This window comes from Miscanthus floridulus, chromosome 2, assembly GCF_019320115.1.
Source record: "Miscanthus floridulus cultivar M001 chromosome 2, ASM1932011v1, whole genome shotgun sequence".
Taxonomy (NCBI): Eukaryota; Viridiplantae; Streptophyta; class Magnoliopsida; order Poales; family Poaceae; genus Miscanthus; species Miscanthus floridulus.
Genome location: NC_089581.1, coordinates 123,662,648 through 123,680,342, shown reverse-complemented (window position 1 = coordinate 123,680,342; position 17,695 = coordinate 123,662,648). Strand labels below are relative to the sequence as shown.

The 17,695-nt window shown below is 45.4% G+C and overlaps 3 protein-coding genes across 3 annotated transcripts; 1 reads left to right on the top strand and 2 right to left on the bottom strand.

The window, feature by feature from the left end:
• The first annotated feature begins 1,219 nt into the window (after positions 1-1,219).
• Positions 1,220-3,400, top strand: LOC136529055 (uncharacterized). The gene is made up of 3 exons (XM_066522111.1): positions 1,220-1,880; positions 2,324-2,803; positions 2,924-3,400. The coding sequence occupies exons 1-3, from the start codon at positions 1,461-1,463 to the stop codon at positions 3,221-3,223; spliced, it is 1,200 nt and encodes a 399-aa protein (XP_066378208.1). The 5' UTR covers positions 1,220-1,460; the 3' UTR covers positions 3,224-3,400.
• A 193-nt stretch (positions 3,401-3,593) lies between these two features.
• LOC136529047 (probable E3 ubiquitin-protein ligase XBOS33) lies at positions 3,594-7,534 on the bottom strand. Its single transcript, XM_066522102.1, has 10 exons — positions 7,137-7,534; positions 7,001-7,060; positions 6,537-6,608; positions 6,226-6,434; positions 5,996-6,156; positions 5,848-5,906; positions 5,681-5,727; positions 5,418-5,561; positions 4,666-4,757; positions 3,594-4,287 (listed from the first exon to the last, which is right to left on the bottom strand). Exons 1-10 carry the CDS (start codon positions 7,311-7,313, stop codon positions 3,746-3,748), a joined length of 1,563 nt encoding a protein of 520 aa, XP_066378199.1. The 5' UTR covers positions 7,314-7,534; the 3' UTR covers positions 3,594-3,745.
• A 3,007-nt stretch (positions 7,535-10,541) lies between these two features.
• On the bottom strand, positions 10,542-14,861 carry LOC136529041 (shaggy-related protein kinase alpha-like). Its single transcript, XM_066522092.1, has 13 exons — positions 14,655-14,861; positions 13,757-14,014; positions 13,579-13,671; positions 13,150-13,209; positions 12,773-13,045; positions 12,578-12,652; positions 12,266-12,322; positions 12,052-12,192; positions 11,749-11,799; positions 11,568-11,663; positions 11,401-11,484; positions 11,045-11,147; positions 10,542-10,965 (listed from the first exon to the last, which is right to left on the bottom strand). The coding sequence occupies exons 1-13, from the start codon at positions 14,712-14,714 to the stop codon at positions 10,904-10,906; spliced, it is 1,413 nt and encodes a 470-aa protein (XP_066378189.1). The 5' UTR covers positions 14,715-14,861; the 3' UTR covers positions 10,542-10,903.
• Positions 14,862-17,695: the final 2,834 nt, after the last annotated feature.

The window sequence follows — 17,695 nt, the reverse complement described above, 5'->3', positions numbered from 1 at the left end:
TGTGCTAGTTCCACTCCTGGATACAGAGATTGTGAAATGCTCTGAACTGTTGTAATGTTATTTAGCCCTATGCAATATATGACACGCTGTTGTCTCCAGAACTCTAAAACAAATCATGTCTTCAGTCTTCATATCAACACGCTGTTGTTGAGAGAAACTTTGCGCCATTGACGTTACTGATGTATTCTTTGGACGATAACTAGACGGCCAGGGAATGGAAAGACTTGTCGACGGTAAATCAGAAGAACAAATCAGCATGAAACAATGAGCTACCAAAACAAGTCTAAAGAGTGATTCCAATACGCAAACGATTCAGGTACTGCCATACTTTTACCACATCCACAGACGGACAGAACAATCTGCATTTTGACAATAATGCCGCGCACGACTTCTGAAACACGTCTTTACCTACCAAGATCACTACCGACCCAATGCAAAAAAGGCTTAGCCACCTCTCTCATTGGTCCAGTCCACGGGGTGTTCCCAACAGGTCAGTATTTGGAGTTGGTGAGGACTGAGAGACTCTAGAAAGGTAGTATTACATGAGATGCCAAAGGGTGAATGAAGATTGCTGTCCATTCATACATCAACACCATGCACCAACCCCCAAAAAGAGGTGTGTGACAGATATCCAGAGGGAGCCAAAAAGAGTCGTGGTGGCACCACCCCCCTTTACAAAAGCATCAGTGGATGCAACTTTGGGCAAAACATCATCACCTACGTCATGCTCACGTAAATAGTTCTTTTTTGTTTTCATATAGTATATATATAATATATCCATCCAGTCTTCAAAAACACAGCAAGTACTGAATAATCTGTAGTCAAACCGGCACGGCATAGCATCTGTGGAATGGCCATGGAGTCTTTGAAAATCATTATTGAGAAAGACTAGAACTCGTGTAAACTCAAACTTTTTGAACTACTAAAAGATATACGTAATATCAAACAAATATTACATGACCCACATCTACAACATGACCCAGCATCTAGTAATAAACTGGTGTGTAAGACCAATTCTTTTTTCAGAGAAAAACGAGGCCTTTTCAGGTAGGGTTGGGGGAGACCAGACCACTGCACATTGAAATGGGTTGGCGGTAGGTGAGGTCTTACTTACTGGTAACAATTTGGCATGACCAGAAAATGAAAGCACGTACGCACCGAATGAGGCTGATAACGTAGCATATATATGTGTGCGGTGTGTGCACAAGCAAGCAGTCGTCGTCGGTAGGTTAGTGAAAGGGTTGCCCTGGTTGCCCCTCCACCACCACATCTCAGCAACTGCAAAGCGTCACCAAAGTCACCACCACCATTTAGCTCGCAATAGCTCATCAGCACAATACCTAACACGTTTTAAGAACCACCCTCCGTCCTCCCAAAGCCTTGTAGCTAAGCAAGCTAGCCTCAACAACATCACACACGACCCACTCCATTAGTTTTCCTTTCCCAGCTCATCAGCTCCCATGGCTGCAGGTGCAGCTGCCTCCACAGGCTACTGGTCGCTCGCGATCGGTGCAATGCGTGCAGCCATGGTGTGCTGGGTCTGCTTGGCCTACATGCGCGGTGTGTGCGACTGGTTGCCATTGCTGCCGGCAGTGACGACGACCGGGATCACGACGAGCACCCCGCGGGTGGGGCTGCTGGTGCTCTTGGCGGCCGTGGCGCTGGTGGCGGGGTGGTTCCTGAACGCCGTCCGGCCGCCTCCACCGACGCCGTGCGGGACGCCCGGGGGCCCGCCGGTGACCGCGCCCAGGGTGCGGCTCCGGGACGGGCGGTACCTGGCGTACGCCGAGTCCGGGGTCAGCAGGGACCGCGCGCGCTTCAAGGTCGTCTACTCGCACGGCTTCTCCGGCGGCCGCATGGACTCGCCCCGCGCTTCCCAGGTTGGTGACGGCGGCCTCGCCCGCCTGCGCTGCACGTCTCTCTCTCCATCTTCTTTCTTCCACATGCATGCATGTATGCGTGTGCTTCAGGCCGTGGCAACCACTACCACTAGTCCGATAGCGCACCGGCACCGGAACACAAGTTGGTGTCCAGCACCAACTCCACCTCCAACCCCGTGCGGGCGGGCGGCTGACGGCTGCTACGCATGCATGTGTGCCGGCGTCGTCGTCGCTCACCAACCCTCCACCAGGAATAACACGCAACCCCGACGTTCCACGAAAACGACTAGGCACGCGTGGAATTCTCGCTGTTTTTGCCTACCTGAAGCGTGTGTGCGCCGGCACGGTGCATGCATGGCCAATCATTTCATTTCCAGGCTCGCTTGACCGCGCGACTGTGTCAGTAGTCAGTGTAACTGATGGAACGGGCTCGTCTCGAACAGGAGCTGCTGGAGGAGCTGGGCGTGTACATGGTGGCGTTCGACCGGGCCGGGTACGGCGAGAGCGACCCGGACCCGCGGCGGTCGGTGGAGAGCGCGGCGCTGGACATCGAGGACCTCGCCGACGCGCTGGAGCTCGGCGACAGGTTCCACCTCGTCTGCTCCTCGCTCGGCTCCCACGCCGGCTGGGCCGCCATCAGGTACATCCCGCACAGGCTGGCCGGGCTGGCCATGATGGCGCCCGTGATCAACTACCGCTGGCGCGGGCTACCGCGGGGCCTCGCCAGGCAGCTCTACAGGAAGCAGACCGTCGGCGACCAGTGGTCGCTCCGGGTCGCCTACTACGCGCCGTGGCTGCTGCACTGGTGGATGAGCCAGCCGTGGCTGCCCACCTCCACCGTCATCGACGGCTCCGCGCCCTTCCCCAACGCGCTCGACGAGAAGAACCGCGTCATGGCGCTCTCCAACGGGATGTTCCACTCGGTTCGTCGGCTCGCTCGCTCGGTTGCCTCAATTACCTTGTCCTGTCCCCCAGAACGAAACCAGCTTTGCAAAGCGATGCTTACTATTCTGCCGGCCGTGCCGTGTTCTTTCTTGTTGCAGAGGGCGAGGCTGGCGACGCAGCAGGGTGTGCAGGAGTCCTTCTACCGCGACATGGCCGTCATGTTCGGGAGGTGGCCAGATTTCGAGCCGACAGACCTCGAGAAGCCGCCGTTCCCGGTGCACCTGTTCCAGGGCGATTTGGACGGCGTCGTGCCCGTGCAGCTGCAGCGGCACATATGCCGCACGCTCGGCTGGGTCAACTACCACGAGCTCCCCGGTACTGGCCACTTCTTGTCAGCGGTGCCAGGACTCGGCGACAGGATCGTCAGCACGCTCCTGTCATCGCCGGCGTCGGCGTAACTGATCCAGGACTCGCATCTAGCGAGTAGTAGTAGTACATGACTGATCTGTTGTAGCTACATGTCTCGAAGCAATGCTGATTGTTGAAGAAAGGCACTTCCTGTGAGCTCAGGCTTAGCCGCTACTGTATTGTACCAAGAAACTGAATAGAAGAAGGCACGTCTTTTATATATCATTAGAGGGAGGGGTATTTGAATCGCTGTACATAAATATTTATCCTCAGAGACAGAAAATAATTCCATCCAGATCTGCAATTTACATACAGCTACGAAGAAGAAAGAATAGCAACTGTCTAGCAACTTTGAAGCTATCTAGATTCACAGGTGCACGACCCATCGTAACAAAACTGTTACAGTACACACGCTACGGCTGCAAAGGACGCAGCCGGATTTCACCAATCAAGAAAATATTGGCTGTAAATAGGAGAGAAAGGAACACAGCTGGGGAGGAAAAATAACCGCTGCTCATCTCCCGCATTGAGCTGCTATGAATCCAAACATATTCACAACCACAAATAAAGAATCAAGCGTTGATCTCTGCATCACACTGTTGCTCCCTGTGGCAGCTTCTTCGACTCCAGAACATGCCTGAGCAGCTGGTCCGGTCTAGATCCTCCTCCCCTCTCTTGTCCAGCTCCATACTTACGCAGTGCGAGGGTCGGGGAGATTGGACCTCGGAACCATCCTGTGCATCTGTAGCACCGCATGGATCATCGTCGCTGCACCTGCAGGTTGGGAGGGCGGACGACGGGAATGGGCTGCAAGTGATTGGACAGACTAGCTCTGAAGAGACAGCTGCCACACGGTTGCGTCTGATTTCTGCTTTGGAGACAGTGGCTGGCGAGTCCATAGATCGGGTGTTCAGTATGCATGGGTTGCAGAATGTGAGTGCTGAACTTGATTTAAGCCCTTCTGTTGGTGTGCTTGGTAGCTTAACGAATGACATTATGCCATTCCGACAAAGAGGGCACGGGATGGACCCAGGTGGGCCTGTGAACTCAACACGGATGTTGCCCATTGAGCAGAGGTAGAGAGCACATTTGATGCAGAACTCATGAGTGCAACCTGAAAGGACAAAAATATAATGTCAGCATACCAGCATGACACTTTACACATTGGGACATATTGTAGCATGATCTACATGACCAAAAAGATCAACGGAAATCCTATTGAAAACATATAGCTTTGTAAAAGCTTAAAAGCATTTTATGCAACCAAGGTTACATATACAAGTGCCATTAGTGTTTTGGTATTTAACTTTCATTTATATAGTGTTGTGTTACTTCCACTGATTTTTAAAGTTTCAGAAAATGACAGCATCTCTTGCAGTCAGTGTCATGTGAAGCGAGAAATATTGAAGAAGCCTCTCTAGGTAAAATTTAAGCAAGTGTCTAATGTGATAATATTGAAGAAGTCTCTCTAGGTAAAATTTAAGCAAGTTACCTTCAGCAGCAACAGAACAAGACCTTTCTAGACAAACTGAACAGAGATCATTATCATCAACTGTCGGTAAGGTATGCTGCAACCCAAATTCTCTGCAAATGCACAGCAAATAAAATATATAAACAAATGTTCAATACATTTTAACTTTAAGATCATTTGAATGACTATATCTAAACCACATGTAACGCTATCAGCGGAAAGAAAAAACACCAAACACATCCAAGGAGGAATTGCAAAGCCAGTTAAGTAGGTAAAATTGCAAAATCAGCAGAAGTAACTCAACTTCATTCTAGCAGTTTAACTCCAACATACTTAATTTCAGATTACTAGAAACATAAATGATAAAATAACTGGAGTACGAGATGACTATACTACGATGATTGAAGGTGACAAAAGAGACAGATCAATGACCACATTTTCTCCATACCCAACAATCCAAGCCAAGCATTGTTGCCTTAGTAAAAGTAACAATCTCTGGAAATAATGCAATTCTAAAAGAGATGCAAAACTGCCCTAACTCTTCACAGATATTATTTCCGCTAGAATACATAATGAAACAGCTTTCATGGCCTCCTCCTTTACTTTGCAAAAAGCATAGGGCATATGTTGACATATCAAAAGTCTTCTAGCATAGCGACATACATTCATTATATCAAAAGCCAGCATCAATAGCTATCTATGAAAGTAAGAAATTCAGTTATAATACTTTACTTCCAGCTGAAGAAAACATGTGTGAGTTGTTAAACACTAACCTGGCTATATTAAGTATGCTCATGAGTGGCAAGGCAAGATAACTGGACGGTTGAAATACAGGGACATTCGAGTGGGAATTCGGAGAAAGTAATGGCTCCAAAGAGCGCCGTCCAAATATTCTAGCAACATCAACGGGAAGCCACCTAAACACAAGATAGTGAAATAAGTTATGGCTACTCATGTGAGTTTGGCCAATGGATAAAATGGTAATATTACTAAAGATTTGGAATACTACATAACATTATTAACAAAAACAACTTACCCATTGCAATTGAGTGTCAACCTGCTAGCACCTTTTGATATTAGTAGCTGCAAAAACAGCATCATCAAATACCAGAACAAATTAATTCTTCATTCAATTGCTATAACTGAAAGTCTGAAACGGGCTTCTTGTCAAAAAGGTGATGCTGCTTTATGGCATTGATTTACCTCACAGCATTCTTGTTTCCCCCCGCCTGCTGCATAATGCAACGGTGTACTGCCAGCTCCTGTTCCACCAGTGCATTGAAACCTTATTTGAGTAAAGAAAAATAGCATTGTTCAATGCATTGCATCTGAGCTAAGAACAAACACTTGCCTATCAAATTTGTGGTAGTGCCATAGGGAAATGTGACAGCTGAAACATTAGCACCCAAGTCAATCAACAACTGCATGCAATCTAAGTGACCGTTCAATGCTGCCATGTGAAGTGCTGTAACGCCACCATCAGCAGGCTTGTTGATGTACCTCGCACGGGCACTGAAGCAAACATGGAGTTAACAGATAGTTATTTCAAACAATAAAATTTGATTCATTGACAACACATACAATTCATTAAACTTCTGCCCCAATGAGGAATTAGGACTGCTCCCACTGTTCGTCTGACAATCACCACCATCCACCACGGAAGAGGCAATATCCTCCAAGGCCACACTTGGGACAAAGTCTGCAACTAAAAGCCTAATACACCGAACAAATCCATCATGTGCAGCAAAATGCAGTGCCGTTCGACCACTCAAGTAATCTGCCCTGGTAACCTGAATCAGCCAAAAAAAAAAAGTCAGCACCCACGGACCCACCTTGTGCTAAGCCAAAAAAAAACGTAGCAGACAAAAATACTATATTAGACAACGTCTTACATTGCATCTGAAGAGAAGAAGCATCTGAACCACCTCCCAGTGCCCATGCCGACACGCATGCATCAACGCAGTCTTGATCCATCCATCAAAGCAATTGCAACCAATCAACAAACTATTTGATACAGATAAAAAAACTGAAGAATGAACAAAAATGTAATTCCTATCCCACGTGCAGAAGTGCCAGAAAGAGCTATGAAATCTAATCAAATCTTGGTTCAGCTCTGGAGCATAGGCACAAGTGCATAACAGGTTCAGATTTTCTTATGCCATCGCTGAGCAGAGCAACATAATTAGTCACCTAAAACTGAATCTTGATGCCACTCTCTCTTTCAATGGCACAAGAGTTGACAAATCCACCACTTGTGCACGACAGATCTTAGCATTTTGTTCGAATTGCACTCACAGAAGATAACTGGAACACACAGATGAGAACTTTTGAACCCAGAGAACGCAGAAAGATCTACCTGGCCGCAGTAGTTGCGCGCGTTCACGTCAGCGCCTTTCTCCAGCAGCATCGTGACAATCTGCACAGAGACAACAATTCTTGACCCAAAATCGAAGGGGGCAAAACGCTGAAAACACGGAAGAATCCGCACGTACGTCGAGATGGCCCTTGGCGGCGGCGAAGTGGAGCGGGGTGTTGAGGCCGCCGAAGGTGGAGTAGCGCGCGAGCGCGGGGCTGAACTCCAGCAGCATTCGCGCCTCGACGGCGTCCCCGTCGCGCGCCGCCGAGACGAGCCGCTCGCCGGAGGCCAAGCAACCCAGCGAGTTGCCCATCGCCGGCGCCGGCGAGGCAGGCGCGCCCTCCGCAACCACTGGGCGATGCGTGCCGGCAGAGAGCGGACTCCGCCGCCGCCGCCTCCGGGGGGTACGTGCGTTCGCCGGCGGCGAGGGGCGCTTCTGTGATTTGCGCGAATTCCGGGGTGTGGTGCCGTGGGGGTGGGTGGCCTCCGCGTCTCCTGGCTGGGGTCTCAAAATTTCGCAGCACCGGAGGAAGAGGGAGGACGGGACGGGGAGTGCAAATGGAAGGCCTTTATTAACTTTTTTTCCTTATTATTATACCACATTTTATATTCTATTGATTTGGATTATTTGTTTATTTATTTACCACCCTTTTATTGTCTGGCTCAGGCTATCTCTAACGGAGACCTATTGCGGAACCAAAACTGAAAATAGATCTCCAATATAATACATATAGCCTCCAACAGAGTACCTATATGAAAGATCCATTTTAGGTACCAGGAGAGACATAACCCAAATATAAGTATCTTCTCTCCTGTAGACACATTTGTAGAAAGGGTTGCCTTTTAAGTCTTGTTGTTAAAGAAGACAAAAAATAGATATTAAACTATTTGTATGTAGTGTTACTCAAAGGATGAATGGGTCTTATATTTTGGGTCGAGACGAAGACAGTCTCACTCAAGTAGGAATGACATACTAACATGCGTGTGTGACGGTGACCATGTGAGCTGTGATTGCGCTTAGGGTCTAGGCTGCTAGTAAAAGAAGCCAGCTAATAGTTTCTTTATTAACGTTATTAGCTAGCATGTTATCTAAGATCCTATGCTTTCGTATCAAAAAGAATGTAATTCTAGCACAGTACTCCGTACCAAGTTAAAGTATCTCAAGTTTGACCAATTTTATATAGAAAGGTATAAATTTGGTAAAAAACATTAATACTTTTGCCAATGTATGGTGTCAAAAACATTAATATTTTTGCTTATATATTTAGTCAACCTTTGAACACTTCAATTAACAGCTAGGATCGCTCCTTTAGTGTGTAACACTAATAGTTGATTTGCATGATGACGCTCACGTGCCCAACACTCTCGGATGGATCCTTTCTGTTTCGGTGGTAGATGAAGTGGGTGTGTTCTTATCTAGGAGCAGATAGAAAAAGACGAGCCACAAAAGTCCTTTTCGTTATGGTCTCGCTGCAACCCAAATTTGTTTCAACTCTTCGCTTTTCGCCACTCGCCATCGCCAGTTAATCTCTCTTCGCCACGACGGTGGATTTTGTAGAAATAGAAATGTTCGATCCAGCCCCAACTGTCCCAGGCACCGGAAAATCGACGGCGTTGCCCCCCGGGCGTGTTCGTAGGTCTCGATCCAAACAAGCCCGGGAGGCCGGCCGTAGTGTTTCACGACGAGACGACCTGCCCGTGTTTTTGCGTTATAGACAGGGCGAAAAGAAGAGCAGAATGGGGTGATTGCGGTAGGCGAATGGGGTCGGCGTAGCGTGGACGGCGGGTCGGTCTGTCCGCCGGAAAACGGGGCCATGTTTAGTTGCACCTAAAACGTTAAATTTTTCAAGATTTATTGTCACACCAAATCTTTGACGCATGTACGAAGCATTAAATATAAATAAAAAATAAAAGTTATTACACAGTTTAGACGAAATCCACGAGACAAATCTTTTAAGCCTAATTAGACTATGATTGAACACTAATTATCAAATAACAACGAAAACACTACAGTAACGTTTTGCCACAAATTTTGGCATTGGCCCGTCCAACGGGCAAGAATACGGGGCCAAAGACAAGACTTTCTGGTTGGGGTTGGGGACATGTTTTGTCACGCTCACACACACAGTGCCCGGTAGACGGCACCTGCTGCCTGACGAGCGCTTGCGTCCAAGAAGATCACGCAAAATCTAACCCGTTTTTCTAGGTCTATATAAACGCAGGGAACGTACTACATGTTAAACAAGTCGTCGTCGCTGTTGATAGCTCACGAGTAGGTGCTCCGTCGTGTGTGTTTTGTTTATTTCAGAGCCGAGTGAGTGAGTGACCCCTTGCATCACGCTGATAGGTACGTCCCACTCCCGCTACTGTTCGCCTGCGTCTTTCGTGTGAGTTCGGCCCAGCGCATCAACAGCTCTCTGGCCTTGCTTAGTGGATGGTTGGCATGTAAATGGCAATTGGTGTCGTAATTTGCTACGTCAAACCTTCGGATGCCACAGAAAGTCTGATGAGTAAATTTGAAGCCACACTTGTGTTAAAATTTGATAAGAAAATGAGTCTATTACATATGAGACATGATGCTAAGAAAAGTACGGCACATCGTAGTTGTGCCAGCGAATCAAAGAGTTGCAAAAACAAAAACAAAAAATTGTGGCATGGCACATTGTGGTCACGAACTGCCCTGAGCCCTTCCTCTTCCTTACAGGTGGACGCATATCCGGTCGAAGAAACCCTAAACTAACTTTCAGAAAGAAAAAAGAAAAGAAAAGAAAGAAACCCTAAACTATTACATAAGCGTGAAACGTGTATAAATATGCGTCGATTCATAATAGTTTAAGTGCTATGTTCTTTTTGCATGCGGTTAACTTCTGCACTAGCGCAGCAAAATATCAACACTCCAGCGTCTCAACTTGCCATCGATCCCTCTTGTCTTATAAAACTCAACTTGCTACCAACCTGTTGATGACATGTTCTTGGCTGCTGTTGCCTGTTGATGAGGTTCGGTTCAGCTACTGCTGATCCGTGCTAAAGTTTCAGATCTGTGACCGCAAAATTAATTGGATAATCAAAATTTTATTTTCCTTGCATCACTTGCTCTAAAAAAATGCAATCACATGCAAGTAAACTATGCTGCTGTTTTTAAAACGATGCCAATTCATCAATTGCAGATCTGGAGAGAGATGCCACGCGTATTTATGCTTGCATTGGTGGCCGTGAACACAATCGTCGGCAACTTGTTCAGGTCAAAGGTATCAGGGAGACGGAAGATTCAGAGATCTTCACAAGACGGGAAGTAACAATACGCATTGCATCGTAGTGTTAGGACATCTGTACCATTTTGTCAGTTTACGTGGAAGAGACAAATACACATTGCATCACAGAGTTTGGACACTTGTACCATTTTGTCAGTTTATTGACGTGTAACCGCTCATTTGTTGCGACCATAAAAAGCTATTATCGCTAAACCACGCAAGCCAATATCGGGCAGAACTTTTTATGCTTATATACGAGACACCAGTGGTTGATAGAAAGAGACGTGCAATAATCAAAACTGACATTCTGGGATTTCCAGTGACGGAAGCAAGCACTCTGAATTCTCTTGTTCAACATGAACCTGGTAATACAACAGCCTAAGTTATCATCGATACACATCTGGGTACACAACATAACGAAACGAAAGGTACAACAAGCCGATTCCACCATGGGCAACAAGCAAACATAAGGTTTGCCTCTAGGGTCACACTCTAGTCTTGGTGACACGCCCAATCAAGGAACTTTCAGCCCTCTTTACATCTAGCAAGGCATTAGCTAGCTACATCACTCCTCCATAGCGGCCCATAGCATGCCCTGCACATCTCAGAAGAAATAACAGAGAAACAGGGATTTCCAGTTCGTCCACCTATTTCACTTCCTCATGTGTTCAGGAACAATCCGATGGACGAGCTCAATTGGGAGCCCTTCGAGTTCTGCATCCCAGTTCCAAATGTGTTTTGAGACAAGAGTACAATGAAACATCAACATCATTTAGGCATATTGAAAAGTTACCAGCTGCAGTGAAGTCGAACAACGGTGGCAGTGGCCGTCCACTTGGCAAGCAGACCTTGGGGTCCCGCAGCTCATCAAAGAATGGATGGGCACAGGCATCAACCTGAAAACATAATTAAATATCTTTCATCAGAAACTACCGAGTTTCGAAGCTCTCATACTTCTCCAAACATAGAAATGACACCGACTCATGTTCATAATAAAATGAACATGATCAAGATACTATTGCTTCAGATACCAACTGGCATATAACTGGTTTAACTGAAGGAAAATATAGGGCTTAGTATCAATAGCGACACATCTATACTAATTTGGATTCACTAATTGGTCAGTTAAAATCTCAAATTAGTTCTTACAGCGGTGCAGCGCAGATTTGGTGAGTACTGAAGTAGCCTTGACACAAGATCAACAGCTTCAGGTGGCATGCGCTTACCAAAAAGCTACATGAAAAACAAACTTAGGTGAGCTGGTCAACTGACTACAGCTGAAATGAAAAATACCACAGAGATTAGAGATCCCTAACCTTGTGCCATGGATGGGCTTTTATCTGAGGGAACTTGAATTCAGAATAATTTGGATTCATGCACCTGATTTCCTCTCTTGTTGGAGTACCCAAAATCTTGGATAAAAAAGAAAAGGAAAAACATTCAGTCTACAAAGTATCACCAGTGATTTCATGACATAATTTGATAGCAGATGCAAACCTTTATTATTTCCACCAGTTGATCAACACCACTTTCACCAGGAAACAAAGGCTACAATTGGGGGGGACCCAGTCAACATCAAAAAAATTGTCAGCAGATAAAAAGTATCTCAATTAACAGTGAGTTGATCAAATCCTAGTACATAAAATCCAAAACTGCAATTTTGTAGTTTATATAGTAATCTTTGACCCAAAAAAAAGACAGATTTTACAATGGTAAAACAAAATTATTTCCCTCTCAGAAAATGGTTGGCATAATAATCAACTGGAAGCCAAAGGTGAACTTAAGATTGAGATCCTATACCTGACCAATCAGAAGCTCAGCCACTACACAGCCAACAGACCAGATATCGATTGCAGTGGTATACTCCGTAGCTCCAAATATTAGTTCAGGAGCCCTATAATACCGCGAGCAAATGTACGATATGTTCGGCTCACCAGGGACCTGAAATGGATATTTTACTTTATTAAATCCATGAAGATATTCAAAAGGAAGAAACTAAAAGAGAGAAGTGTACCAATTTCTTAGCGCTCCCAAAATCGCAAATCTTAAGTTGATGTGTATGAGGATTGACCTGGAAGGTTAATCAAGTTGCAATAAGAAACCTGTTCAGCAGTTAGCATAAAACAGAACAAAAAAAATATTTCATAGATTTAAGCAGACAAATTGTGCATGAGAATCTGCAGATGTGCACTTACACAATATGTCTGTGTTCACAGATGTTACAAGCAAGATGATATCAAAATGGTCCAAAAAGGGAATAACAGAATACTCGCAACACTACCAACCACTCAAGCTGCCTCGAGGAAAAGTGCATCTGGGAACTTACCAGTAGATTTTGAGGTTTAATATCACGATGACACACACCGACAACACGATGGATGTAAGCAAGCGCACGGCACATCTGGACAAGAAGGAATACAGATCATTCATAATGTCCATTCCATACCAACCAATGATTCTAAACTTCTTGAAAAAAATCTGATAGGTGGAATCTGGAATGAAACAGAACATCATCATATACCTGATATGCATATAACTTAACGTATATTATGGGTACACGCTGGTTCATCCGATTGTAGTATTTGGCAACACGATAAACTGTCTCAGATACAAATTCAAGTACTAGGTTGAGGTAAACTTCTCCCCTTTGGGTTGTTGAAAAGAAGTGATGCTTCAGCTGAACTACATTCGGGTGGTCAAGTAACTGCATAGTCTGGAGCTCTCTATTCTTGTAGCGCTTATCTTGTAACACCTTTTTTATTGCCACCGTCTCACCAGTTTCCAAACATTTTGCCTGTTATACAAGATAAGTTCAATGACTTTGGCCCCAGCATCGTGAACTTCCATTTCTAGAAATAAGTGTTATACGTTGAGGCAAAAAGATGGCAAATGGCGTACCTGGAAAACTACACCAAACGAACCAGTACCAACAACCCGTTCTGCCATGTATGAGACCTTCTGTATGACCAATAGAAACAATATCAATGATTCACAGTTCGAGTTTCACAAAATGATGTTCTAAAACAAAAACAAAAAAACAAAAAAAAAATAGGACAATAAATCAAACAAATATCCAAAGAACAAAAGTTTGCATCCATCACATAAAGAATATCCAATAACAATAAACAAAAGTAGTATAGTGCTGCTGCAATGTCATCCACAGAGGAGTTTTTTAAAATATCTATATATAAAAATCAAGTGGCCCTGTTTACATAGCATGCAGCAATATTCGATGTAATGTACTGTCATTGGTATTCAATGCCTTTTTAGATGAAAGCAAAAAACAATTTGTATTCGATGCTAGCAAGATATAGGTTAATATATTACCTGCTTTGGCTTCCCATTATGGCCTCCTATTGTTGTCACAATTATCTGTCCTGTCTCAGTTCCATTCCCATCAAGAGTAACACCTTCACCATCCTATGGCAGAGAACACGAGGCATGACTACCAAAAGTAGAAATGGTATGTGCTCAGCAATCAATGAATCAATGAGATTGAAATAACCTTATCATTGTGGCCATCAGCTTTATCGTCATTAATTGTCATATCATTCATTTCTTTGGGAAGAAGATCTGCTACTGGTTCTTCAGTTTTAGCAGGCTTCATGCTAGTAGATGTGCTTGCCTCAGCATCCCTATTAGATGATGACGATGATTCTTGGTCTATCCGCACAGGTTTGTCCTCAGTTAAGTGTGGCTCGATAACAATATCTCCTGCTCCATCCTGCTCAAATTTTGGCCTTTTGGAGCCAGAGTCACCACCCTAACAGTAGACAACGAGAAATGGTTACTTGTTTCGTAATTCCTTAGCATTTATAGAAGAAGAAAAGGCAGAGTTTCTTCAATGTAACAACCCCTATTTCCCATGTCCTTCTTTTTTGTGAACGGGAGCCATTTCCTGATTAATCCATTGGTTAAATCCTTCCCGAATGAGCAAAATTTTTTGAACCAATGGACTGACTAGAACCTGCCATTATCCTTTACTAGTAAAGTCTCAGTGAATAGGCTACTTTCCATTTTCTACATGGTCCTATGAAGCTCACATCGCTAACGCGTTACAGCCAAAACCACATCTATTAGACCAACTGGAGAAATAAATACTTCAGCAAAAACAAACAAGATGTCGACTTTAAAGCGCAAGGAGCCGAATGCCAAATTGGCTAAAGCAAAATAAAGCGCTTGCCACCTGAGGAGGGAACAGGCCGTGCAACGCTTTAGCCTTTGTAAGGTAGGCAGCCACAACCAAGCAAGCAAATGGAACGAACAAACGCTGCCGCAAGAGACGACCGAGCGAATCCCCAACAAAATGAACCCGAACGTTAGCGTAGCGTCATTAAACACCCAATGCGGGTGCCCGGGACACCAATCGCGGTGGGGAATGGGCCGGGAAATGGAGCTCTCACCGGATCGGAGACTGACGAGCGGCCGGAGGCGATGCTCTTGAGCCGCCGCATCATATGCATCCTCCTCCTCCCTCACAGGGCGCCGGCCGATGCAGCCCGACACCGACGCCAAACCCTAGCCTCCCCTTCGCCCCGCCTTCGTCGACCCCGTCGCCCGGCTCCTCCACCGCCCTCGCGATGCAGCCTCGCCGCTGCCGGAGGCGGCGATCTAGGGAGGGGCGGCCGCGGGGGAAGGCCCTGGAAGCTTCGCGAAGCTTCGGGGGGGCGTCGTCGCGGGGAGCCGGGGAGAGGCGTGCGGTGAAAATTTTGGAAATGGGAGGCGGAGGAAGGGGAGGGTTCGCTCGCTGCACCACTAGATTTCTCGGTGCTTTTTTTAGCTTTGTGACTCGAGCTCTCTCTCCTCCGGTTGTTGGTGATGGTTGCCAAAATGGCAAAGCTGAGAGACCTTTGCATTTGGCTCCCTGGGATTTTTTTTGCTATCCTCGAATCGGGCTTAGTTTTCAAATGGTTCGGGGGTGATTTGTGTATCGTCCACTTCTTTTTTTTAAAATGGTGCTGGGCGTATGTGTTTTGCCCACTTTTTATTATTCACGAAGTTGTATGTCCATTCAACAGATGTTTATGGACCAAGCAATAATGGGGGCGTTCGGCTGGTAGATATGTGCACTATAGCTCGGATGATTTTAGATAATTAAATAGTGTTTTATGAGAGAGAATAAGCTAAAACATGCTAAAACAATCCGAGACCGTACCAGCCGAACACGTTGAATAACATTTTATCACAGAATAAATAAATAATGTGTATGATGTATCAAGTATCATGAAAGAAAATGAACAATTGCCACATCAAAACTTCATAAGCATCATTTGACTCATCACTTCCGTAAACCTGGATTGAAGCTTCGTCAACCTCGACTTTTGTAGGATTCTTTTTTATGTGACTTTGGTGTATGATTAAACAACTTTTTATAGCCTTGTGCTCGACTAGCTAGGACGAGTCCAACTTTCTATGCTTTAATTCATCGACTCGTTTTCCCTGGTAAACTAGGGAGAACCGAGGGAGACTCGCTCTTTGGTGTTGATCCTCGAAGGCTCCCCCTTGCCTCCGGTAGCATCTATGGCACCGGAGGGTGTGGAGAACCTTGATTTAGATGATTGATGTACATACCCTATGCTACTAGGTTTGTATTAAGTAGGTTAGGGTACAGGTTAATGCGGGCGGCGAGTGCTTTTGCTGCCTTTGCATTATCGTTGGTAGTCACATTTAGGACTTCGACGCGGCTGGTTGCGGGGTGCCCTTTTGGCACGTGGTGCTCCGGCTCCTTCACCGATGGAAGCATAAGGCTTTCCTTTCCTTCTTTTTGGCAAATGTTTATGGACTAGGCCATAACAACATTTTATCGCAGAGTAAATAAATAATATATATAATGTATCATGCTTCATGAAAGAAAGCGAACAATTGCCATACCAAACTTCATAAGCATCATTTGACTCATCACTTCCACAAACCTGGATTGGAGCTTCACTAATCTCAACTTCTGTAGGATTGGTTTCTTTATTTAACTTTGATGCATGATTAAACAACTTTTTATAGCCTTGTGCTTGAATAGCTATGATGTATTTTGTCCAACTTGCTATGCTTTAATTCATTAGCTCATTTCCCCCATGCTACAGTAACCCAGGGCGACTCGCTTCCCAACGTCGATCTCAGCAAACCCCTTGCCTCTGGTAGCCTCTATGATGCCGGAGGGTGCGGAGAACCTCAATTTCGATGGCCAGTGTGCATACCCTATGCTACTAGGTTTGTATTAGGTAGGTTAGGGTTTGGGTTACCTAGGGTGGCAACCTTGCATGGGTGATTTTGTTGCCTCCACTTTATCATCAACAGTTGCGTTGCGAACTTCGACGTGGCTGGTTGCAGGGCGCCTTTTTGCACGCGGTGCTCTAGCTCTTTCATCGGTGGAAGCATAATGCTCTCATTCCCTCCTTTCAGCAAATGTTTTTGGACCAAGCAATAGCAACATTTTATCACGGAATAAATAGATAGTGTGTATGATGTATCAAGTGTCATGAAAGAAAACGAACAATTGCCATACCAAAAGTTCATAAGCATCATTTGACTCATCACTTCCACAAACCTGGATTGGAGCTTTGCCAATCTCGACTTTAGTAGGATTGATTTTTTTCATTTGACTTTGGCCTGTGATTAAACAACTTTTTATATCCTTGTGCTTGAATAGCTAGGATGTATTTTTTCCAACTTGGTATGCTTTAATTCATCAACTCATTTCCTCTTGCTACAATAAACCATGGTGAACCAAGGGCGACTCACTTTTCGACATTGATTTCGGCGGCCCCCTTGTCTCTAGTGACCTCCACAATGCCAAAGGGTGCGGGGAACGTCGATTTTGATGGTTGATGTACATACCCTATGCTACTAGATTTGTATTAGGTAGGTTAGGGTTTAGGTTACCCGGGGCAGTGACACTACACTAGTGCTTTTGTTGTCTCCGCTTTATCATTGGTAGTCCTGTTGATGACTTTGACGCAACTAGTTGTGAGGAGCCCTTCAACACGCAGTGCTCCAGCTCCTTCACCAGCGGAAGCATAAGGCTTTCCTTCCCTCCTTTTTGCGAAAGGGTGGGCACTTTTGGCATCCCTTTTGGTGGGTTCCTTGTTAATGTTGTTGATAGTGTTGGCAATGAAGAAATAATCTTTCGGGCATCGATCTCGAGGCTAACGGTGTCGTATCCCTCTTCCTCTCCTTTCCTTCACTTGCATCGGCTGTCGATTTTCATTTAGCATCAACAAATTCTACGAAGCTTCTAGGTGCTCGCTCTTGCGGTAGATCCATGGTTTGGCGCCCCTTGTGAGGTTAGGAGGTGGATCTTGACATGATCTCAACAGTCATTTCTAGTGGATGACTTTCAAGCGAGGACGCCGAGAACATTCTGGTGTCTTGGGTGTTATTGTTTCTATTTTCTAGTTTTGCTAGTGTGTTTTCTGTAAGACTAGGATGTACTGTGCTATGGTTTCTTCAA